The sequence below is a fragment of the Rana temporaria genome, chromosome 8 (assembly GCF_905171775.1).
Source record: "Rana temporaria chromosome 8, aRanTem1.1, whole genome shotgun sequence".
Taxonomy (NCBI): Eukaryota; Metazoa; Chordata; class Amphibia; order Anura; family Ranidae; genus Rana; species Rana temporaria.
In genome coordinates, this window is record NC_053496.1 from 147,230,097 (window position 1) to 147,255,825 (window position 25,729).

The 25,729-nt window shown below is 47.3% G+C and overlaps 1 protein-coding gene across 3 annotated transcripts in view; it reads left to right on the forward strand.

Moving 5' to 3' along the window:
* The window catches only part of LOC120909157 (glutathione S-transferase P 1-like), a 218,229-nt gene that overhangs the window by 105,863 nt on the left and 86,637 nt on the right, over positions 1 to 25,729 (forward strand). The window contains exons 2-3 of one of the 3 annotated variants that reach the window (XM_040320861.1): positions 7,020 to 7,055; positions 18,060 to 18,259. The exons of 1 other annotated variant lie outside the window; for it this stretch is intronic. In XM_040320861.1, the coding sequence (XP_040176795.1) occupies positions 7,020 to 7,055; positions 18,060 to 18,259 (236 nt within the window). The remainder of the gene's footprint in view (positions 1 to 7,019; positions 7,056 to 18,059; positions 18,260 to 25,729) is intronic. One more of the 3 variants, XM_040320862.1, reaches the window with a different exon arrangement.

Below are 25,729 nucleotides of genomic sequence, written 5' to 3' on the forward strand. Positions count from 1 at the left end.
AGACAAAATAGTGATCCATTGGTCTGGTGGTACCTGGTGTAGTGAGCACTGCCTCTCAAAGTCCGCCAAATATCCATCGATTTTTCCTCCTCACTTTCTACAAAAGCTTTAAATGCAGTGAACGGTATTTTCTGTCCTGTAGCCACGGGTGGGGGAGTAGGAACTGCATGTGTAATGGGCTGTCTCGCTCTTACCAGTTCCAGTTCTTGTCCCCTCTTAGTTTGTATCTCTTCCCTTGCTTCCCGGAACAGCTGGTTGATTAGTTCCACGGACGTTTCTGGATACAAGGATAATCTCCACTGTACAATACCAGTAATTGCATCTTCCTCGGTGACAGGTGCAAGGGGCTCAGTTCCTTCCATGGATCCATCCATTTCGTCCAGCTCCAGCAGGTCAGCTATCGGCTCCCTCCGTGGTCTGTTACTGGCACTCCTACCACGACTCTCCAATAGATCTTTTAGTGTGGATCTTTTCAGCCTGGCGTAGTGAGACTCTATTCAGAACTTGCTTTTTGGATAAAAGGACCATCCCGCTGCTGCCAACCAATGTAACGGCTACCCCCTAGTAGGGAGGGGGTATCAGCCGTTGGAGACGTCCTTTTCCCTGGCAAGTTGCGATATGCAAGTACCGCCGGTATATCCCATCCACGATATCCAGAGAGAGAGAGAGAGAGAGTCCCCTTTCAAGAACGAGACGAGGCTGCGTTTGAAGGGTCAAACAAGACTGATTTTTAATGGCACATTCACCTAGTATATATCTGGTTACAAGCTGTTACAGGAACAGTGAAATTCTCCGCCCCCTCCTCACACAGGGGGGCTTCAATACAGATACTTTGAATGACATCCCCTTGAGCTAATCAGTCTCTAGCCGGTTCGGCTCCGCGCTATGTTTAACATGACCTGATCAGACACATTCCTTTATCAATAGAATTCAATTAACCTTTAGAACAATACACTCAGACCATCCCATCAGCATACACCTGACAGGCGCCTGCTAACAATACACAAAAGAGTCAATTAACTAAGGGACATTAGAATTTAGCAGTTAAAGAGTCATTCTCCAATTAACCCTTTGTATGCCTCACTGTAGGATTATCATGGATGTCCAGGCAGAATACATAGCTGTTACAGTTCCCGATCACGAAAATACGGCGTTTCTGCATGTCATACCAAAACCGGGAAAAGATCGCGGAGATTGTGCTAACTACCGCCCGATATCCTTGATCAATACAGATCTAAAAATATTAACGAAAGTGTTGGCCTTTAGATTGAATACCTTCCTTTCGAATTGCATCCATCCAAATCGGGCAGGTTTCGTTCCGAATCGCCAGGCCTCTGATCAGACTCGCAGGATTATAATTGATTTCGGCCATTCAGTCAGACTGGGACTATGGGGGACCTAGGCGGGGAATGCTGCTTTTGCTGGACATCTGGAAGGCGTTCAATTCCCTCTCCTGGGAATACTTGACTTACTGTGTCGCTTTGGCGAGCGCTTTCTGGTTCTCCTGCGGATGCTGTATGATTCTCCTTCAGTGTCTTTAAGGCTTAGAGGATATAAATCCCCACCTTTTGCTATTAAGAGGGGAACTGGGCAGGGTTGCCCACTGTCCACATTGCGCTTCGCTCTGGCAATAGAGCCGTTGGCAATCAGGATCCGCATGAACCAAGACGTCAGGGGCATAGTCTGTGGAGACAGTGAGCATAAGTGCCTACTCTTCGCAGACTACCTTTTTATTGGCATTGTCCTCACTTATTACTTCCCTCCCCAACTTACACGCAGTTCTACTTGCATTTTCAGAGATCTTGGGTCTACAAATTAATCATAGTAAGTCCAGGGCACTAAATCTCTCTTTACTGAAATCTACCCAGGAGACACTTGAGCGAACGTACCAATTTCGGTGGGAGCCAGGGGCTCTTTCCTATCTTGGAGTAAGCTTGACCTCTTCCATTCAAATGTCAGACCTCAAATTTTCCACTCGCATTTTGCGAAAATCAGGTCTGGCGAGGAGCTGGCTGCCTGGAAGTGGGGGGGTGGGGGGGCGAACCGCTGGCGATCGGGGGTTAATCACGAGCCGTTCGCGCAGTGATAGCCCCGATGGCATAGAGCAGGGATATGCAATTAGCGGACCTCCAGCTGTTGCAAAACTACAAGTCCCACCATGCCTCTTCCTCTGAGTGTCATGCTTGTGGCTGTCAGTCTTGCTATGCCTCATGGGATTTGTAGTTCTGCAACAGCTGGAGGTCCGCTAATTGCATATCCCTGGCATAGAGGAAGCAGAGAGCCGCGGGATCGCAGAGCGGTATAGCCCGTTACAACTTGCATTGAAATTTGCTCTGCTCGTTCCCACAGCCCCGCCTCCTCCTGACCCCACGTCTGTGATAAACACATCTCGGCATTGGACCCGCTTTCTATTACAGGCGTGGGGTCACAAGGAGGCGGAGCTGTGGGCAGAGTGGAGGAAATTTCAATGTAAGTTGAAGCAGCGTGCTATACAGCTCTGCGATCCGTGGATCGCCTCTTCCTCTATGCTCCCTGCCATCGGGGCGATCACTGGGAGAACGGCTCTCCTCTTCAGTTCATAGAACAATGGTGTCTATGGCCCTGAAGATACCATTGAAGGGTTCTATAAACAAGAGGTGGTTTTCAACAATAGTAAATGTCGACACAGGAAAAGTTTGGTTATTAAGGTAGAGAATCCCAGCACAGAGGGCATGGAAATAAGGGGTAATGCTTACATAAGGGAGGTTAGTGTTTTATTGTTACGGTTGCAGAGAAGTTAGTGTCAGGGTGATGCCATCTGCGGTAGGAGATGACAAACTGCCAACACTGAACTCTAGAGCTGAATGCTAATGCCTAAGAGCTTTTTAATTTGTCCCTCAATAATTTGATTCACCTATGAGTAGTGCTTGGAGTCTCTGCTATACTAAAGCCCGGTTCACACAATCTCAATTTCAGTGAAGCATTCAATTAGTAATACAATAGAAGTGCAGCCACCAATCAGCAGCCCCCCTGGTACTTGTAGCCCCCCCCCCCCCCGTGTGTATAGCTGTGTCTCTCCTCCCTGGTACTTGCAGTCCCCCCGGTGTGTATAGCAGTGTCTCCTCCCTGGTACTTGTAGTCCCCCCGGTGTGTTTAGCTGTGTGTCACCCTCCTCTCCCGTTGTCGCCCTCCTCTTTCTTAATCTCCTCCTCTCCGGCAAGGGGGGCACGGTGAGGCTGCAATGGGGGGCACGGCGAGGCTGCATTGGTGGGCACAGGTGAGGCTGTGCTGAAGGAACTGATAAAGTTGTTGTTGATATTTATTTTTGCAACTTAATTCTGCATAAAACATTTTACAAGATAATTTGAGTGTAACGGTCACCACCGTTTACGACCTTCCATCAACTACGACAGCTCATCTGACACACAGACAAACCAGCAGGCATCCCATTTTCCAGAATAACGAGACTTGCTCCGTGTTCTCTGGTTTCAAATGTAAGACAACTTTAATGGTTCACTCTCAGATTTTATACAGTTTTCAAGGCACAGGAACAATCAAACTCTCCACCCACACCCTGGGGGGGGGGGGCTTCAATACACCTTCAGATGGCTAATTGCTAAACATTCTAGACATGTCGGCGCTGGCCTATAATTATCATGTTCTGTCTCCGCATACAGCTTGGCAAGTTCCATTCCACATCTTGTATCAATAGAATTCACACAAAGCCGCATCACACAATGAGAGGTCTTTCAGAAGCAGACTCAATTAGCATGTCACTAGCCAGTGCTAATCATAGGAATGAGTCACTATTGACTGGTTGGGTCACAATTAACCAACAACTTGCAATATCTCAAGATCCTGCAATATGAACTATCAGTGATGTCCCCTGTCCTGTAATTTAGGATCTAATTTCTGTCACCCTATGGCCCTATCGGACATAAGGTGACCCTAGACATAAGACTCCTTGGTGACGCCGGTACAGGAGTACCCCTCATCCTTACAAAGTCTGTTTGTCCCAGGTCATTTCGTTACAATGAGTGCGTAATTAGCGGGAGAATTAAGGGCAGGGTAGGGGTTGGGTGGGGCGAGTAACCTTTGAGGCCTGGCTAGTGGCTCAAGACTTGAAATTTTGAGCCCTGCAAATGTTATATAGAAGGAACTACCCAGCCTTGTTCAAGCGCCTGACTGATGACCTTGCTAGGTGGCAGATTCACCCCCCCGTCGTGGTTCGGCAGATTGCACTCAATAAAAATGAATATTTTACCAAAGGTTTTATACTTATTCCGTACTTTGCCTGTGTCACTAGTCCGATCGGATCTCCAAACATTCCAAAATAAAATTCTTCCGTTTTATATGGGTGATAAGAGGCCTAGGGTGAATCGGGGAACATTGTACACTCAAACAGAGGGGGTCTGGGACTGCCTGACCTGATAAAATACTTGCATGCGGCCCAGCTAGCCCAACTCACAAGGTTCCTCTCCCAAAAAACTTGCAGCCATTTGGATGACTATGGAATTGTATTCCTGTTGTCCGGAACCTACTTCTCATATTATGTGGCTCCCCATGAAAGAGAGACCGATCATACTGTGTCCTACTCTTTCCTTTTCACTGGAAATTTGGCACAGACTTTAAAGATCCCGGAAATTTAAATCCTCCCACGGTTCGCTAGCCCCTCTATTGAAAAACAGGGACTTCACCCTGGGCCTCACTCCCTGTGTTTTGAATGGTGGACTAACGAGGGCTTAATACGAATAGCTGATCTTTGTGACCATAAAGGGATGTTATTGGAACGAATGTTAGTGGAAAAGTATCAAATGCCAGTTTCGGAACGTTTTAGGTATACTCAATTATAGCATTTTCTACAAAGTGTAGCCCGTAAAGGTGATCTATCAACTATGACTACCATGGAGCGGTTGTGTAGGCAATATGATAAAAGTCAGAGGTCACATTTCCACTATATACGCTGTCCTGACAAAACTGGGCTATATGCTTCAATGGGAGCAGGATCTTCAGGAAACTCTTGAAACTGAGTGGCATAGGCTGTCAGAATCCGCATCTCGATCGCTCATTAACACCTCTTATAGAGGCTAACTACAAGGTCTTACTGAGATGGTATATGGTTCTGGCCAGACTGGCCACCTTTGTGCCTGGTGCCACCCTGGAGTGCTTTAGGGGATGTGGCCAGGTGGGATCCACCTATCGTGTGGTGGACATGCCCTAGGGTCCGGAGATTCTGGATCAGGGTGTATAATTTCGTCTATATCCTTACCTAGATCAATTTGGTTAAATCTGCAAAACATGCGCTCCTGGGTGCCTGAGGCATCCAGATCCCAAAGACAGCTGATTTACATTCATTTTTATCTCCGCTAAAATAACTATAGTGAGAAACTGGAGGTCCGTGGCCTTGCCATTCGATCAACTTAAACCTAAACTGCCTTGGCTTATGTTGAATGAACGGTTAACAGCCATTGCACAGGACAAGATGAAGTTGTTTCACAAAGTCTGAGACCCATGGATCGGTTACCCGACTAATGATCCCAGGACGATCGCAACTTAGTGGGGTCCTGTTGACTGCTTTAGGAGGCACGGAGCCTCAGCCCTCTCCTTCTCCCCTGTTCTACTGATTATTTTTTTCTCCCCCCAGTGGGTTTGTTTTCCTTTTCTGCTCTACCTTCCTCTCTACTTCCTTAAAGCATTATTTGGAAACATCAATTGTTTCTTGTTGCTAACAGGTTATGTATGCTATGGTAGGAAATTTCCTCAACTGTAATGGGTCGCTACCATGTAACCCTGAAAGTTTATTTCATGTTGAAAGACGTAAGTTTTACTGCAAAACTTTAATAAAAATTATTGAAACATAATACATACTGGGGATCAAGGGGAAGGGTGGGGGCTTAGAACGAGCTGTCAATTGATTGTTTCCTGTAGGGAGGAGTCCTCATCTCTCAGGTGTGCTGTCCTGGAGGGTTCGTAGAAATACTGTTACGTCTAACATAGGTTTCCCTATCCTGCCATGTTGTAAAGACACCCGCTGTTCACTTCCACCAGAGCAGTGAGCTCTTTCTTAGAAGCAAACCAGCTCACATGCTCTCTTCCCTGATACAGTAGCTCTGAGCTAAGCATTTGGACGCTCAATTCTGTAGTGGTGGAGGCGAATGGTAACAGTGGGCATGTCTTGCCACCCCTGGCTGGTGTGATACAGAAGGCATTGACAAGCGCCACACCATACTTTATCGAAAAATCCATCAGGACCCAGATCGGAACCCAGGCAGTAGCTCTTCTTGCTGAGATGCTGGACAGCTCCTTGCCTGATCCTTTGGACAACCTTACTTTCAATCTTGTCTTTTGTGAGCCTTGAACTTCTTGCTCCTCCCATGAAATTCCTATTTAAAGTGGAGGTTCACCCAAAAAGTTAATTTTTACATTAGATTAATGCTCATTTTGTCAAGGGGAATCGGGTGTTTTTTTTTTTTTAAATTGAAGCGATCTTCTCCGCCGCTTCCGACGGTCGCATACATCGCGTTACGATTTTCCGAAAGTAGCCGAACGTCGGTGCGCAGGCGCCGTATAGAGCCGCACCGACTTTCGGCTACTCGTGACGCGATGTATGCGATCGTCGGAAGCCTGTCAATCAAATAGGAACGCCCAGTCCTGAAGACCATACCCGGAAGCGGCGGAGAAGATCTATCTCTAAAACGGTAAGTACTGCTTTGATTTAAAAAAAACACCCGATTCCCCTTGACAAAATGAGCATCAATCTAATGTTAAAAAAAAAAAAAATTTGGGTGAACTCCCGCTTTAAGCTATTTTTCCACTTTGGGTATGCTTCTGCTTGATCCCTACCTGCTACATTTGCTACTGCACACTGGCTATCTCCGCTCCCAAAAATTAAGTACATAGATTCACTTCCGCAACTTTTGACTTTCCCTGTGTTTTAATTGTTAAATGTTTAATCAAGAACATACAGTAGCACTGCTACTCTTGAGGCAATGTTTTCACTGTGCCTGTAAACTCCAATTTTTTTTTTTTTTTTTTTTTAGTGCCTGGATACGCAATTGTGTATTTTAATGCCAGAGGTAAGTAAAATGTGTCCTTGTTGTTGGACCTTGTTCTACTCCCTGCCTCTGATGGCATACAAGTAGTTGATTAAATGAGCAAGACCTATACCTTTTTGTTTGTTGTGTAACCATAATTTGCCAGGTTGACTTGTCCGATTTTTACATACTCTCCTTGTCTGAAGGAATTATTGATGCCTTTAGGAATTCACACTTTGCTCAGGCAATGTTGGACAGGATTTTGGTTGGCACAGAATATTGGCCTGCCAGTATTTCTAATGGAGCACTCTAGCTGTGTAGCCATATTGCTAATTTTCAAAGCATTGAAGTCCAAAATGGACCCCAAATATAATGAACAAGGAACAGTAATCAATGTCATAACAATCCTCACTTACAAGCTGATATCAATCAGGACAATGAAAGTGCTACTTTATCCTTGGGCTTCGTGTACACTGACGTTCAACCTCTCCTGAACGATTTAACTTGACAGCTAGAAACCAGTGTCTAAAAATGCTGTTTGCGTCTAGAAGCATTTTGATTTATTTAAATTTTTTTGTTAAACTGAAAAACATCTGTAAACGTTGCTAAAAGCGAATTGCCACGTTTGGAGCTTCAACTGCCTCTAGCTTCTGAACGCATTTTTTTTGCATTCAAGAAAAAGCCTCTAAACGCAACTGCCTAGAAACGACTATAAACGAACCAGTGTACATGTACTGATAAGATAACAGAGTTCAGCAGCAGTTGAAATAAATGCCCAACTGCTCCTAAACATCAGTTTACCAGCAGTAGTGTACAAAAGGCCTTAAGGTTGGCTATAACCTGATCGTATGTTGATCGGTGTCTGCAACCAGCTGATCAAGGAAATGTTTTCCAACAGTCCTGTTCAAGACTGGGTCCAATAAGGCTTCATGTACACGGGACGTTTTTACAACCTCTCCTGAACGATTTGACAGATAGTAAACCATGTTTAAAACGTTTAAAAAAAAAAAAAAAAAAAAACGCCCTGTCTAGAAATAATGCATCCCGGGTATAGTATAAAGAAAAACTGAACTGAAAATAAAAATAACCAGCAAACGCAATAGGGGATTTTACCCTAAAATACAAAAACTACAAATTTACAATTTTACAATGTTGCGCTTAAAAACGGATATAAAAATACCACCAATACATGAATTGCTGTATAAACCAATTAAATGTTGAAATCAATCTGTGAAAGTGTATAACTTTTAAATGCATTAAAACAAAAGGTCACACTGCTATATAAAATTCTCATGAAGCAAGGAGAAATCTACAAGAAATTGAAGACAGTCCTGGAAATGTGACCAAAGAAAACAAGGGGGTGCCAAAGTGAATTCACAAACTTTAACCAGAAGTGCTAAGATGTAAGTTTACCAGATGTGACCCTCTAGGCAAAGTCATATACAGCATGGCCCATATAGAAAGATGTCACTGGTGCACTTCATTTATCTCTGCAGGGCCCCACTGACATCTGGGTCACCAGCTCCTGGTATGCTGCTTTACATGATTGTCTGCCTTCTGAAAATATTAGTTGCCTGGCTGATGCAGTAATTTAATTGAAGCATCAGTGGCACCTTTCTATATTGGCCATGCTGTATATAACTTCTCTTCAGTTGGAGGGTCATCTATCTGACAAGCTTATAATTTGGCACTTGTGTGAAGGTTGTGCATTGACTTTGGCACCCCCCCCTCTTTTTTTTTTTTTTTTTTTCTTTTGCGACGCTGTCTTTGGTCACATTTTCAGGGCTGTGTTTATTCACTTTGGAGATTGGCGATTTTCCCTTGCTTCCGGAGCATTCTATAGCACAGTGACTTTTTTTTTATACTGTTTATGGATTGATTTCAACCCTTTTTTAATTGGTGTAGAATTCATGTATTGATGATAGCGCCCCCCTATGTTATGATTGTCTTTTGTATGATATAATTGTCATAATGATTTTTACATTTGTTTGTAGTGTATACAAAAACTGTAAAACAAAGTGGATCCTGAGGAAGCTCTGGGGCGAATCGATCCATGTGCTCTTTTCCTCACCTGTTGGTGTATGGACATTTCTGTCTTTGTAGCTGTGATTATAATGGATTGAATTTTGATAGTTTATGGTCAACTTAAACTCTGTATAAAAGATATCATAATTCATGAATTTTGAAAGCAAATTATTTAGTACCAAAGGTATAATTCTATAGCTCAAATTAACCTAACAAGGTCGGGGGGGGGGGGGGTGGGGAAGCCCATGAATGTCAACCTTTTACAACTCCAGCTTGGGCCTAGAAGGAAGTTCAAAAGGAAGAAGGAAGGAAAAGTCTTGGGGAAATTGGACAATTTTGGCTCATCACTGTAGTATCTTCTGCAAATGTGTGTAGAAGTTAATGACTTTGTCATGCCTTTGGCCTACAAGGAAATACAGTAATATGTTCTGGACTTGCAATTCAAATGTCCACTAGATGTCACTCTTAACAAAGGACTGTTGATGGGCAGTGTTCTATGGTAATTTACATTTCCTGTCGTGTTACTGAAAACTGTCTTCACTTCCTATCGCCACTCTTCATATTTTCCACTGGACAGTCCACATGGAGTCAGCTAAGCCTGCACCACATGTTTCCTAGGTCTTGATCCTCCTGGGACAGCATCACTGGTATGAAAGACTGTTTATATGCCTAGTAGACATTTGTTTGTGTTCATATAATTCTTATGTTCATTTATTTATCTCTAGTTTCACCATTATTCATAAACGGCTTGTATGGCCACCATCTGTTCATCGTAATAAAGATCCAAAGTTAGACAGTCTGGTTATTTGGGATGCAAGGTTTAAGCTGTATGTTGAGCTACATACACGCCAGGGGCAAACGTGTAGCCAGAACAGTGAAACAGCTGCTATCCAGCAAGTGGGATTTAGGAAGTGACTACACATAGGCCTGCTACCCTGTCAGCGCAGCCACCTGCATACAGCGATACAGAAGTCTCTACACAGTCGAGCATTCTTGCAAGCAACATGTCACATAGCCAGGCATCCCCACTCAAGACAAGGTCCCAATTTTTCGGCTCCTCTAGATCATCCTCCGCAAGCAATGCACTCGCTATCGCCAAAGTCACTAAGATCAGAGCAGCCTTTGCTGAGCAAGAAATGCAGATTAAAAAAAGAAAGTGAGACTAAAGATAAAGTACAGTTGGAGGCACAAAGTGCAGCAAGGGGCACAGTTGGAGGCTGAGGAAGCCCTCCTAGAAGTAGCCCTAGAGAAATTCACTGTAGAGAAGGAAGCGGAAGCTGCAATATCCGAAGCAGATGCCTTAGAATTGGCTGTATATTTGAGAAGCGAATGCAGCAGACACATCAATATTCTCAACCGCGAAGCTGAAACTCAAGATTCCCTACAATGAACTTCAGATTACATCAATCAACATTTTAAGCCAACCAGTGACAAAGATGACATCAAGAGACAAGCCAAAGACATTACACGGTACCTCTGCAAGTCGGCGACAAGTCTCCAGCCTGCAAACAGGAGAAATACATGCAAAGTGACGCCTCCTATTAGACTCCCTATACATGAGGTAACAGCCTTCTAATGGTCCTCCGGAACCAACGTCCAAGTCAGAATGGTATGACAGTTGCCGGCTTGACACCCTCAAAAGGTATGACTATGGGGGGCGTGGCTTGGCGCATGGGAGTGAGACGTGTGTGCTGAGAGCTCCCGCACACGCTGCCTGATCAACGGCTGTAATCACCGCACGGACACACCAGACAGGTCGGTGATGGGACGGAAGGGCGGGGGAGACACTCACCATCACCCCGATCCAGGCCGGGATGGTGAGATTGATCCTTTTTTTTTTTTTTTTTTTTTAAATTACACCCGCAGCAGCGCGGCACCCCCTCGTCCAAGATGGCGGCGGCCCGTTCCTCGGGGACACACGCGGCCTCACTGGGGGCTTCTCAGCGCTCCACCTCTGCCATGAAGACCAGGCAGAGGGTCAGCTCTCCCCCGGACTCTGATATGGGCTCCATTCACTCTGGCTGCCGCTCTCCGGACTCCCATCGGCCTATATTAAGGCCTTGCCCACCAGACACGATTTTGAGGCCTGTGTGCAGAGAATGGAGCACTTCTATAAACAGGAGATTTCTGAGCTGCGCAGGGATGTCAGACAGGCTGGAGGAGGTGGAAGGCTGTGTGGAGGAGACTGTCTCTACTTTGCAGGCTCATGACACCATGTTAAACGACCACACTGTCCAGATCCAGCAGATCATGCTATCCCAAGATGACCAAGAGAACTGGGCCAGACACAACATACGCGTCCGCGGCCTCCCTGAATCGGTGGAATCCAAAGACCTGATCCCTGTGGTCACCGCCATATTTAATTACTTCAGAAAGACAAGGAGGCAGCTATAGAACTTGATCGGGTCCACAGGGCCCTGGGACCCAAAAACCTTAACCTGAATTACCCCAGAGACGTGATATGCAGGGTTCACTTTTATGCCGTCAGACACCATCATGCAGGCCGCTTGTGCTCAAGAAGACATCCTCTTTAATGAGACCTGCATCCACCTGCTACCTGACGTCTCCAAGCTAACCTTGGACCTGTGCCGGGCCCTGAAACCCCTCACTGGAGCCCTTCAGGCCAAACACATTAAGTAACACTGGGGCTTCCCCTTCCAACTGTCGGCATCTCATGAAGGGAAATCTGCGGTGTTTCGCACACTGGGTGACCTCCCCAAGTTTTTGGGAACTTTTGAGCTTCCACAGATACCCCTTCCAGATTGGCCACTGCATGCTGCCGCCCCTGGCTTTCAACTTTCCTCCGGATGGAAGACAGACCAAGAAACCTAGACGCTCCAAGTCGGAGGCCTCCAAGTCATCTGCTGGCTGATAAGACTTTGCTCGTCGTGTATCGCTGGCTTTCTCTTTTACAGGTTTTAGCCCGCTGACCTAATCCCCTGTTGGGATGTGCAGGTAAGTAGGGACACTATGCTGTGGACTAATGTCGGGTTAGTTGCACAAGGGAGATACTGGCCCCCTCAGCTTCGGGGGGGGACTCTCCCTGTTCTTTTATTTTTTATTTTTTTCCGCTAGTGGTCCTCTCCAGCGTGGTGGTCCCTATCTGTTTTGACGCCACCAGTTATGCCCAAGCTTATTTTCTCCCACTTGTGCGGCTCCCCCTGCCCTTTTCCCTTCCCTAATTTTTGAATACTTTTTTTCACATTTCTCTGGTGTGTCCAACTGTTTTTGGTGGGATGCTAAAACCCTGGAGTACATGTTGGGGGCTCACATCCCCTGCCTTGTACGCAAGTTATGTTTCGTTGCACAGTCCCTTGGGGTCCTGACTTAACTTGATTTGTTTGTTTAGCTTGTCGTTGCTAATTATATATATTGAAACATTGCGGTGTGTGTGTGTGTGGGGACCTCTCCGTGCGGTGACCATGATCCCCAACCTAGGCCTTTCAGCTGCCTCTACGGTACTGGCTGAATTGTTTCTTGCAACGTTGTTAGTGTGGCCGTTTTGGCCCAGCTTTCCTTTCACCACCTCATTCTTCTTTTTTTTTTTTTTCCCTTCTTTCTTTATCCTGAACCCCCCCATCCTGTGTTGTCCCCTTTCCCCTCCCCTGGAAGGGGTGTGCTCATTCCTGGTAGGTACTTATCCTCCCCTTTTGCAGTATTTTCCATGGCTACTCCCAACTTCTTGACAATATCATCCCTGAACTGCAGGGGGTTAACACCCTAGAGAAACGGAGGCAGATTGTGTTCCACTTTCATAAATTGCGTACCCAAATTCTCTAAGAAACCCACTTTAGGTCCGACTCTATTCCCAAGCTTTTCCACAAACCATTACCCTACTTGGTATCATAGTACTAACCCCTCCGCGAAATCTAAAGGGGTTTCCATCGCATTCCATGCCTCCTTCACGCCAACTGTTCTTGACTCCTATGTAGATTCCGCGGGGAGATTTATTTTTCTCAAATTGTCATATGAATGTGATTTACGTTATTAATGTGTATTCTCCTAACCATGACCAACTGCAGTTTTTCTCCACCGTGATCTCGCACTTGCGGAAGTTCGGCACAACCAACATGATCCTGGGCGGTGACTTCAATGCTGCTCTTATGCCTCGTATGGACACGTCAACCGGTAAGTCCTCGCTCTCTCTCTAGCTACTCTGACCAAGCTGCGTTCCCTCTTTACCGAGCTCTCCCTCATAGATGTGTGGAGGGTTTTGCACCCCACTGCTAGGGACTACACATATTCCCCCGCGCACTCCTCGTATAGCAGACTGGACTATATCCTCATTTCACAATCTCTATTGGACCTTTCCCCTGGTGCATTCATCAGTTGCACTTTGATCGGATCATGCCCCTGTACATGTTAGTTTGGGAAAGATTCCCGCTCACAAACCTAGATCCTCTTGGAGACTTAATGACAATTTGCTCTCAGACCTGGCGTGCACTGATGACATTATTCAGACCATCACACACTTAATTTCTGATCATGCTCAGGATGTCACCAACTCGCTCACGAAGTGGGAGGCCCTTAAGTGTGTCCTTAGGGGCAAGTTCATTCAACACGGTTCTAGGCTCAAAAAAGCCCGCTCGGCAGAAGTCGCTTGCCTCCTTGCTTCTATCGCATCTTTTGAGGTCTTTATGATCTTTCTCCTCAGACACCCGTGTCCCCTCCTCAGCCTGGTGATCCCCCTTGTGATCTGTCCGCTTACATCAGAGATACCGCTCTCCCGACTATCCCAGCTCCCACTGTAGAAACTAGAATCCCCCCTCACTGTTGAGGACTTTCTTTTAGCCATTAAACTCAAACGGTAAGTGCCCTGGCCTGGATAGGTTTACCTTGCGTTTCTATAAATTGTTTGCTCCATAGTTAGCCCCCCTCTTAACAAAAGCTTTCAACGCCATTAACGATGGTACTTCCCCTTCTAATCTTCTTCTAGCCCAGATGGCAGTCCTCCCTAAACCCGGTAAAGACCCATCTTATTGCTCAAATTATAGGCCTATATCCCTTTTTAAATATTGATTTGAAACTTTTCGCGAAGGTCCTGGCCGACTGCCTTTCACCATTATTGCCCAACGTTATCCACGGGGATCAGGTCTGATTTGTCCCAGGATGTGAGGCCCGGGACAACACCACCAAGACCATACACCTCAAAGCCTATGCCCAACGCCACCGAATCCTTGCATGCCTTCTCTCCTGTGACGCAGAGAAGGCATTTGATGGGGTCGACTGGCCATTCTTGCAGTCCACTCTTGCTCAAATAGGCTTGGGCCCGAAAATGCTTTCTCGTATTATGTTTCTGTACTCCGCCCCCTCTGCCACTGTCTTGGTCAACGGTATGCAATCGAGCATGCTACCAATTAAAAACGGTACTAGACAGGGGTGCCCCCTCTCTCCCCTCCTCCTTTTTTTCCCATGTAATTGAAACACCTGGCCCAGGCGCTTGGAGCGAATCCGAGCATACTCGGGATCCAAACATCTTCATCCCATTGTAAACTTTCCTTGTATGCGGACGATTTGCTCCTTTATGTCACTCAACCCCACATTAGTATGCCCTCTATTTTGGCTGAGATTTATCGGTTTGGCAGACTGAGTAACTATAAACTGAATCTATCTAAAATGGAAGCGCTGAACCCTTCCGCTTTCTACCCTTGATACCCTCAAATCAAATTTCTCCTTCCAGTGGAGGGAGAAGTCCATTTCTTATTTGGGGACCGCAGTCCCACAACAGCTGTCGTACATTTTTGCTCTGAATTCTAGCCCGCTACTGTCTAAACGTCTAAATTTCGTCTCACTGAGGCCTGCATGGACCTGCTGGTGTCTTGCTTCGGACACATAAGTACACGTAAAATGGATTTATTATATCTGTCCCAAGCACTCCTGATAGCCCTTCCATCCGCTTTCTTTCTTTTTGCACGTTACGTTCCATGGCCATTCAGTTTTGTATGGAGGGGTAGTCGTCCCAGGCTGAAGCACAGGCTCCTTTGCTCCCCCATCGCGAGCGGAGGAACGGGTCTCCCCGACTTTGAGCTTTACCACACGTCGGCAGTGCTCTCCCAGATTTTGGAATGGTTCCCTCGCCCTTTGGGTTTCATATGTGTTGAACAAGACCTATCCTCGGTGGACCTTCGGGCCCTACTCTGGGGATACGCTGCATCCCACCGAGTCCTTACGGGGCTGTCCCCCCTCACCAGAGATGCCCTGGCGATTTGGTACCGTAGGAGAGAGCCATACGCCCTTTCTACTGACCTGAGTCTGTTGACCCCCTTATTCGATAATCCAGCCCTCCCCGGGGGCAGAATGCTCCAATCCTTAGCAGGCTACCAGAGAGAGGTCTGGCCCACTGCACAAAGCTTTGTTGGTAACACCACAGGCTCCTTCGTGTTGGCCTCATCTACGGAGTGACCTGGCTTACAAATCTACATCTGACGGCTTACTGTAAGACGCTTCACGATTCTAGACGGGTTAATAGGCCACTAACAGGGTTTGAACAACTTTGCTCCTTTCCATCCTTCCAACGGCACACCCTCTCTCTGATCTACAAGATGGTTTTGGGCTACACTCATGGTTCCTTTCCTAAATTCACCTCGGCTTGGTCGGAGGAGCTGGGGAGAGATATCAGTGATGCGGAGTGGCGTAAGGCTTTTTTCTACACTCATAAATCCTCTATCGAGTTATGCTCAAGAAAAAAATTATAAAGTATTTTCGTGATGGTATCGAGTGTCGACCACCCTCGGGATCATGTTCCCTTCTGCCTCGGACGCTTGCTGGAGATGTACATCAGCCACGGGTATGTATAGTCACATTTGGTGGGACTGCGATAGGATACGCCACTTCTGGACCCAAATTTATTCTGATCTATATGGTGAGCCTCTTACCCCATCTCCCTTTATAGCCCTCTTCTCCATCCTCCCCGGCTCCACTAAATTTCAGAAAATTTCCCTTCTAAATTCTAAAGTGCTGGGTGGCAGTTGATTTCTAGGCACTGGAAGTCGTCTTCCCCCCCAACTATTATCGAATGGATGAATGAAATGAATGGCATTATGCTTATGGAGGAATTGCAAGCCAAATCCCTCAATGGATACACTAAATTTTCCTTTACTTGGAAGTGTCTGGAGGCATTACTCCACTTAAGATAAACTCAAAGACTCCCGCCCACGGTGTCCCTGTGACTCCCTGCGGACACTGGTCCCTGGGTCCGAACACAGTGGTAGTCTTTGCCTCCAGCGGTTTTGATTTTACCTCTACCTGCCTTAATCTGTTGCTAGTAAACTGTTTTTTTATTTCATGTTTTTGTTTTAATTTCCTGAATTTACCCGAGCCAAAATGATGAAATCTTGATGGGAACTGAGCACACAGCTCCCCTTACCCTCCCCCCCTCCCTTCTCTCCTTTTTCCGCCTCAGGCCTTCTCTCCTCTTCACCTGTCTTTTCGTTTTCTCTTCTGGCTGACTCTCTCCACCCTGGTTTCCATTCATGCACATTCTGACTATTTTATGTGACCAGTTACTTTTGTATTTTGTTATTACTACTTTTATTTCAATGAACGAGGTATCAGCGAGTATGGGTACTGCAGTCACCTGCCTATCCGAGGTAGTTTTTTTTTCCCCCTTACTCCCCTGAGCCGTGGACGCAGCAGGATCCCATTGGGGCGTCCAGGTCGGGGGAGGCCATCATAGGTCGCGGATAGGCCTTGTAAACACTGATATTTGCTATACCCGTAATATGTAGTAACTGTTTGTTTGTACCATTGTATTTTCTATATTACGGATTGTGTATGTTATGATTTTCGGGTCGCCCTTTGTCCGACGCTCGATCAAACCATGTTGACTTTCTGTTTATACTTGTCTAAAAATTCAATAAACCTTTATTGAACTTAAAAGGTATGACTATACACAGCCATATCACCATGGGAACACACACCAAGCCACCATAGACTTTGCAAGGTTCTTTGCATGACGTGAGCTACCCAAGGGACTTAAAGTTTATTGACCGCCCTGAAGGCTACAGAGCCTGGCGGTCTTCCTTTCAAAATGCTATCGGAGACTTGGGCTTTTCTTGCAGTGAAGAGATAGACCTCCTGATCAAATGACTTGGAAATGAGTCTGCCGAGCACGCCAGGCGAATCGGGGCAATAAATATAAACCACCCAGACATTGGTCTTAAGACGATCTGGGATAGACTTGAGTGTTATGGTTCAGCAGAAGCAGTAGAAAGTGCACTATTCAAAAGACTTAATAACTTCGCCAAAATACCCTACAAAGCCTACCAGAAACTTAGGGAGCGAAGTGACTTGCTAATGGAACTTCATAGGGATGTCCCGATACTGAGCATTTCCCAGAGTACTTGTACTCGGGGGGGGGGGGGGGGAATGCTCTGATACTTCACCCCGATACCTGGGCGATCAGTGCGGCAGGGGAGTTGCCCCTGTGCTCTGTGCTGCCTTTGTCCCCTGTGCCGCCTAGTTCCCCGTGCTGCTCTCCACCCTCAATCTGTCAGGATGGAGAGCGAAGGTAGGAGCCGCTAAACCTACCTTTTCAGAATGGACAGTCAGTGATCACTGACTCTGTCCATTCACATAACTGAGCATCGTAACCTGTTTATGAATGGAGGAGCTTCTCTCCATTCATTTTAGCTGAGGCTGCAGAGAAAGGGACTGGGGAATCTGTGTCCTCAGTCCCTTTCTCTGTCTTAAAGGGAAGATGTCAGAGGTCTGTTAAGACCCCTGATATCTCTCAAAGGACCCCCAACAGGGCTGATCTTTGACACAGCCAGAGGTGTCAACCCCATTGTACAAAAGTTACCCTATAACTTGCAAGAGCGGTGGATTTCGCATGGATCTCTATTTAAAAGACAGCATGATGTTCCATTCCCTCTGTTTTCTGTTTTTGTGGACTGTGTGTCAGCAAGCTAAAACAAGAAATGATCCAAGTTTTGATTTTAAATGGTCATGTGCTGCTCCTTCAGGACCTAACCCTTGCAAACCTCCAGTAGCAGTACACAAAACTCCAGATTATTTTCACAGGTCCGACAGCTTCTCTAACGCGGAGACAATGGTCAAAGATCCTGGTAAGCAGTGCCCCTTGCATCGGAAACCACATCCCCCTCCTAAAATGCAGAGCCTTCAGAAAGAAAACCCTGCAGACCGCAAGGCCTTCCTCAAGGAGAACCACATCTGCTACAGGTTCTGCTTTTCAAACCTCTCACCTCGCCAAGGACTGTAAGGTCAGTTTAAAATGCACAGAATGTGACAGCTCAGATCACAACACAGGTTTACATCCTGGGCCAGCTCCATGGACTTTACAACACACTCTTAGCACTAGTGAGCAAGGCGGGGAGGAAGAGCAAACCATTACAACTGCACCAGAGATCACTTCACAATGTACAGAGGTCTGCAAAGGAGTCATAGGTGGCAGATCCTGCTCCAAAATATGCCTAGTCAGTCTACCTAGCAGGTAAAGACACACAGCTATTAAGCTCTATGCAATTCTGGATGACCAAAGTAACAAGTCATTAGCCAGCTCCATCTTCTTTGATATTGTTGACATTAAAGGCCCCAGCATTCCCTACTCATTAAAAACTTGTGCAGAAATAGTGGAGACTGGGAGGAGAGCATCCAGCTACCAAGTCAAGTCCATTGACGGGATAATCATGCTTGTCTTTGCCAACTCTTATCAAATGCAACCAGATCCCTGACCATAGATCTGAAATTCCTACACCAGATGTGGCTGCTCATCACACACTTGAAACGCATAGCGCATCTGATACCAGAACTTGATTCTCAGGATCAGATTATCCTACTCCTTGGGAGAGATCTTGTGAGCCCACAAATAAAGAGCTCAAATGAATGGTCCCAACAATGCTCCTTATGGGCAATAGCCCTTCACCTGCAGTTGCTATCTACGGACTCAGACATTCCGCCCAAGAAGGTGAACTTGAGTATGGCTCAGATACAAAACAATTTGGAGAGACTTTTATCTAGAAGCCCGTTTGAAATCCTTGCCTTCCATTGAGTCTGCAATCTGTCTTCTTAAAAGAGCGCAGGAAATGCTTGCTTGTTACAATCTCAAAGGATGCAATGTCCAAAACTGAGCTATGAGTAAGCACTAACCAATAGTGTGAAACGCGTCCGCTGCATGCCCCTGTATTTTACTGTGGTGTTTCGGTTGCCTTTTATTGGTAAAAGTTTTCAGAGGTTTCAGAGTGCGGCTGTCCAAACATTCTTATCTACATTTGTTACAATCTCAGACTTAAAGCGGGAGTTCACCCGGAAAAAAATTTAAGATTAGATTGATGCTCATTTTGTCAAGGGGAATCGGGTAGTTTTTTTTAAATCGAAGCAGTACTTGCCGTTTTAGAGAGCGATCTTCTCCGCTGCTTCTGAGTATGGTCTTCGGGACTGGGCGTTCCTATTTGATTGACAGGCTTCCGATGGTCGCATACATCGCGTCACGAGTAGCCGAAAGTCGGTGCGGCTCTAAATGGCGCCTGCGCACCTACGTTAGACTACTTTCGGAAAATTGTGATGCGATGTATGCGACCGTCGGAAGCCTGTCAATCAAATAGGAATGCCCATACCCGGAAGCGGCGGAGAAGATCACTCTCTAAAACGGTAAGTACTGCTTCAATTTAAAAAAAAATACCCGATTCCCCTTGACAAAATGAGCATCAATCTAATCTTAAAAATTAACTTTTTGGGTGAACCTCCACTTTACCTCTTTGCTGTTTGGAAGCAAACTTGTTAATGGAAGCTTTCCCTGCTCAAGACCATTCCAACGATCTAAGGGACTTGGATCTAGGTACAGATGCTTTACCTGTTGTAGCGCCCCCCTACTTTCAGGGTGAACCTCCACTTTACCTCTTTGCTGTTTGGAAGCAAACTTGTTAATGGAAGCTTTCCCTGCTCAAGACCATTCCAACGATCGAAGGTACTTGGATCTAGGTACAGATGCTTTACCTGTTGTAGCGCCCCCCTACTTTCAGTACAGGCGCTATACTAAAATTAGTGGGGAATGGGAGGCTTAATTTACTCCCATTCACTAATTATGGAAATTTTAGGCTGCTGCCATTTCCAGAATTTGTCCTGTAGGTCAGTCTGCGCTCCAGGGGTGCGTTATCACCGCTGGGCGACAGTTGGCGCTAGAGGGATTCTGGGGGACCCTCCCAGCAGCCATTCGGAGGGGTTTCTCCCTCATTGGGCATGCTGGGAGGGGGGATATATCTGGCAGCCATTTTTGGCGGGTTGTTCTTGCGGGGCCCGAGTTACAGGTGCGATACCCACCTTCAGGGTATGCGCATCCATGGGCCCCGCCACCGCGTCCTGCCAGGCTGAGTTCAGGCATCAATGCAGAGCCTCACCCTAACATTGAAAGGGGCTCCAGCGACTTGCTGGGTCCCAACCTTCTGCTGAGAGGATCCTAAGCCGGGAGCTGTACAGTGGGGAATATGCTCGGGAGCACCTAGAACTAGAGGTTGTCCTGGAGACCTAGACGAACCATCGGGGATCCGGTCACCACACCGTATGACAGGTATGCTCAAGCTGTCAGTGGGTGACATTGATTGAACTAACTGGGAGGATTTGCTCCAACTGATTTCACAAATCCTAAATTGTCTAGCCTGTGGCAGAGGCCCTGAGCCAGGCCTGTGGCCGAGGTCTGTTTCCTCCCAGTGATCTACAAGTGGCGCTCCGGCTGCCAGGCCTGAGATGGTTGCCTGTCCGGGGGCACTTTACCCACCCTGATTGGGTGGCGAAGAATTGAGTTGGCTATTGCTGAGAGCAGGCTTGCTCTCTCCTAAGATCCAAGGCCTGATACTAAAGTTCTTCTACGCTCATCAACCTTTCTCCATCGTGTCATATTGATGTTGGCTAGTTTGGGCCCTTGGCTTAAAGCATTGAAACTGAATTTGTGTCTGGACACTTGCTCTTTATTCACACTCACAAGTTACCCCTAGATCAAGTCAAGAAGGTAACTTGGAAAGCCGGTCCCAAACTAACCAGTGGCTTCTTCGGGGGTAAGCGCTACACTGTACAACACAGTCTAGGTCTATTTGGGACTTGAAATCTGATTCCTTTTCCTTCCAAATAGAAGAAAGGCCCTTCACTTGCAGAGGTGTCTTGTCCACAATCCATAGCCTATACGATCCATTAGGATTTTCAGCACCCGTTACAATTCAAGGTAAAGCCCTACTTGGAGACTTGATTCGTGAAACATCCGACTGGGATGCCCCACTACCCCTTGATAAGAGGAACTCTTGGGTAAAGTGGAAGAACTCTCTATCGGTCTTATCTGATCTCCGTGTTTCACGCCCATATGCCCCTATACCCTCTACAAAGACAGTCAAACCCTTTGCATATTCTGTGATGCTTCTATCAAGGCAATAGCTGCTGTGGCCTACTTAAGAACTGTTGACACTACAGCACGATGCCACGTAGAATTTGTCATGGGCAAAGCTACCTCCACACCCTGGTACTAGCCGTTGAACTGGCAGAACTTATAACCTCAGAGATGGACATTGACCTCAAGGATATCCAGCTCTACACTAGCAGCAAGGTTGTGCTAGGCTACATGTACAATGAGACCAGACATTTCTATGTTTACGTCAACAGTGTTGCGGATTAGGAGATACACTTGTCCAACACAATGGCACTGTTAAGACCTGCAGTAAGTGAGGTACTGCGGCCTTCTTTTCATTCCTCAATTTCCGAGCATAAATGATTATCGCTACCATAGAAGGTAGAGGGATAGTGGAGATGAATGCAGTTTCCAAGATGATTATTCCGAATGGTTCGAATATTCTCCCCCAAACATGGGCCAAGACTTCATGAAGGGTGTCCAGGTATAGAATAGCTTTGAGAGGGCAGGTTACTTATACAGCAAAAGGAATACTTGAATTAATCAGACAATGACACACTCCACCTCCAGCATCATACAATGGTTTTACTAACGAGCCTCTCCTTCAATAGACCTCTTTTAGGAGACAGACGGCTGTCTCTGATGTAATCCACATGTGTTATTTACTGGTCATTTACCCAGACAAGGTGACTCAGAGGTAAGCTCTTACCTGCTAAACAATAGAAATTCACACAATGAGTGCTTCTTGAGAGACAGACCAAAGTTCATTTACGTGACACTGCAGACGATATTACCACAGCAAGCTCTGCCTGGGAGATATTGAGATCAGTTTAAGGAATAAATCAATTATCTCCGGGCAAAGAGCACCCCAATTTTCCCCAAAGTTGAAACACCCCTTTGCCACATAAGGTATCCCTGCCATTACATATCCCCTGATGGTCCCCCAGATCGGGGCTAACATATCCAAATTTCACCCAGATCGGTCCAGGGGTTCTTAAAAAAACAAAGTCTATTTTCTTCAAAATACTCCCCCCTTAGTTTCATGGGTAGGCATGCCCGCCTAGACCCTGCCGGGTTGGCTAGGGAATGTCCGGGTCAAAATTATACTTCCAAGTCGGTTTGGCGGGAAAGTCCATCCGCATTGCCGTTCTGCTTGCCCGGGCGGTATTGAAGTGTAAAATTGTAAGGCTGCAAAGCTAGACTCCAGCGCAGCAACCGGGGATTGTCTCCAGAGACTCAGTTGAGCCAGATGAGGGGGTTGTGGTCAGTGAGTAGGGTAAAGGTATGGTTGGAGCTTCTTTAAGGCCCATACTAGAGCCAGGCATTCTTTTTCCATGGTGGCATAGCTGACCTCCCAAAGTAATAACTTGCAGCTGAGGTATGCCACTGTGTGCTCCATGCCGTCTTGAGTCCCTGGAACGCCGTTGCACACTCTGAGAACCAGGCTACCTGCTTGGGTAGGGACCTTTTGGTCAGGTCGGTGAGGGGTTTCGCTAGGGTGCTATACTCCGGGACGAACTTTCTATAATACCCGGCGGTGCCTAGGGACGCCAATACCTGCGTCTTGGTGCGGGGCTGGGGCCAATTGGCTATGGCCTCTACTTTTGCGGGTTCGGGGGGCTGTTTCCCAGACCCTACTCTAGGCCCTAGGTATTGAACCTCTGCCATGCACCCATGGCAGTTCTCGGGTTTCAGGGTGAGAGTTAGTTGCTCCCCCAACCCAACTTGCTCTAGGTTAACTTGATTAGCTGCCGGCAGGTCGGGTAAGGGGAGTCCTTCACTAGCGTCAGTGGACGGGGCACAGATAGCGGCCACGTCCTCGGCGCGCTCGAAGTACGGTTTTAACATGTTCACATAAAAGGCTTTTCTGATCCTTTCATCCGAACATATGGCCACAATATAGGTGGTGTCGCTAATCCGTTCCACCACTTTAAATAGCCCCTGCCATGCTGCCTGTAGCTTGTCCTTTTTGGATGGTCTGAGGGCTAATACTTTTTGCCCTACTTCCAGGTTCTTATTTCGTGCTCCCCGGTCATACCATTGTTTCTGTCATTTCTGGGCTGCCTGTAGGCTCTCCCGAACTGATTCGCTCAGTGCCCGCAGGCAGTCCCGGAACTCCAGCACGTACGGCAAAACCGGGATCCCTTCCATTCCTGTGTTGCCCTCCCAGTGCTCCCGTATGAGGTCCAGGGGTCCCCGGACTTTTCTCCCATATAGGAGTTTGAGGGGGGAGAACCCAATCGACGCCTGGGGCACTTCCCAGTAGGCAAACAGGAGATGGGGTAGAAATTTCTCCCATTGACTGCAGGACTCTGAACGCTGTGAGCATCTGCTTAAGCGTGCCGTTGAATCGTTCACAAAGGCCGTTGGTCTGGGGTTGGTAGGGGAAGCTAAATAACGGTTTCACCCCGCAGCTCTGCCATAACTGTTGAGTGACAGTTGCCGTGAACTGGGTTCCCTGATCTGAGAGTATTTCCCGGGGGAATCCTACTCGAGAAAACATCCTGACTAGAGCTTCTGCTACCATCTCCGCCTCAATGTTGGGGAGCGCCACCGCCTCGGGGTACCTGGTGGCATAGTCCACCACCGTGAGGATGTAGCACCTTCCGGATGTGCTGGGTTTGTTGAGGGGCCCTATACGGTCTACTGCCACTCTGGAGAATGGTTCCTCTATTATAGGTAGGGACCGTAACTTGGCCTTGGGGTGGTCCCCCCCGTTTCCCAATCCTTTGACGCGTGTCACATGTCCTGCAGTACGTCTGCAAGTCTTTTGATATCCCTGGCCAGAAGAACGTCTGGGTAAGGCGATCATTCTTTTTCTTGATACCCAGATGTCCGGCTAGCGGGATATCATGGCTGAGCATTAGAAGCTCTGCTCTGTATTTGCAGGGTTCAACTAGCTGCCTTTTTATAACTTGGGCTGCCCCACTTCCCACTCCCCCTGTGACCCTATATAGCAGTCCTTTGTCCCAGTGGAAGTTCTCTTGAGCATTACCTTCCTTGGGGGTACCTACAGCCTTCCTGTAACCTGCTAAGGTGGGATCTGACTGCTGGGCTTGGTCAAAGTCTTGTGGAGTGCCCCAGAAAGGATGGGGTCCGGGCATACTACGGGGTTTTCAGTTCCTACCTGTGGTTCCTCTGAGTGCGTCTGTCCAGCTCGTCAGGCTTGCGCCCTGGTAGTCACAGGGCAGGTTCCAGTGGAATCTGGGGTAAGCAGCTGTGAAGTTAGGCACCCCAAATCGTTCCCCAGCAATACTTCCGTAGGTAGGCCCGACATAATGCCTACTTCCATCTGCTTGGCTCCGGTGCCCCAATTTAACTGCACTTGGGCTGTGGGTAGTTTGTGGATGGCACCTCCTGCCACTCTTACTGCAACAGTCCTGTTGGTGCGCGCCTTCACAGATACGTTGTGAGGCTGCACCAGAGTGAGGGTGGCCCAGTCTCGTAGTGCCTCAGCCTCCTTTCCATCTACTGTGACCCATTGTCTGTGGTGCACCCGGTTGTCCCCCTTGGCTTGTGCTAGGTTCACCTCATGTAGTTTGGTCCATTGCTCAGATTCAGTGCTGTGGTCTTCCAGCAGCTCATGCTGATAGTGGTGAGTGGCTGCCCTCGGTGGTGGTGATGCCCGCACCCAATTGCCTCTGCTCCGCTGAGGGCAATGTATTTTGTAATGCCCTGGCTGATTGCATTGGTGACATACCAATGGCGGTCTCTGGTTAAAATTTAATGGTGTAGTGGGTGGTACCACGTCCGGTCGGTGGTGGGTCACAGGACCTGGTGTAGGGGTTCTGGACCCTTCCAGAGGGTGGTTTCCACTAGCCTCTCCTTTTCTTTCCTTGTGATGCTCGTCTGCCAGCTTGGCCGCTTCCTCGATTGTGGCCGGCTTCCGGTGTGTGTGTGTGTGTGTGTGTGGTCAAAAAATTGTTCTAGCAAGAAGAGTTGTAGCACCTCCTCTAGCGTCGCGGCTTGGCAGCCTTGTATCCGGCCGATACATCCTAAAAGCCCATTCAGTGTAGGAGTCTCGGCCCCCTTTCCGTAATGCCAGAAACGTTTTCCTGTAAGTCTCTGGGGTCACGGCATACCTGGCTAGCAGAATGTCCTTTACCCTGGCGTAGTCGTGTATGGCTGTATCAGGAACTGCTCGGTATGCCTCTGCTGCTCGGCCCGTGAGTTTGCGGCTTAGAATCGCGGCCCATTGCTCAGATTTCAGACCCTCCAAAGCGCATTGACGTAGGTATGCGTCAATTTCCATTTCTCCGTCCGAAAAACTTTTAAAAGCAGCATAGTTAATCTTTCTCCGCTGCCCTCCATTTATAGATCCAGGTAAGGAAGCGGTGTCTCC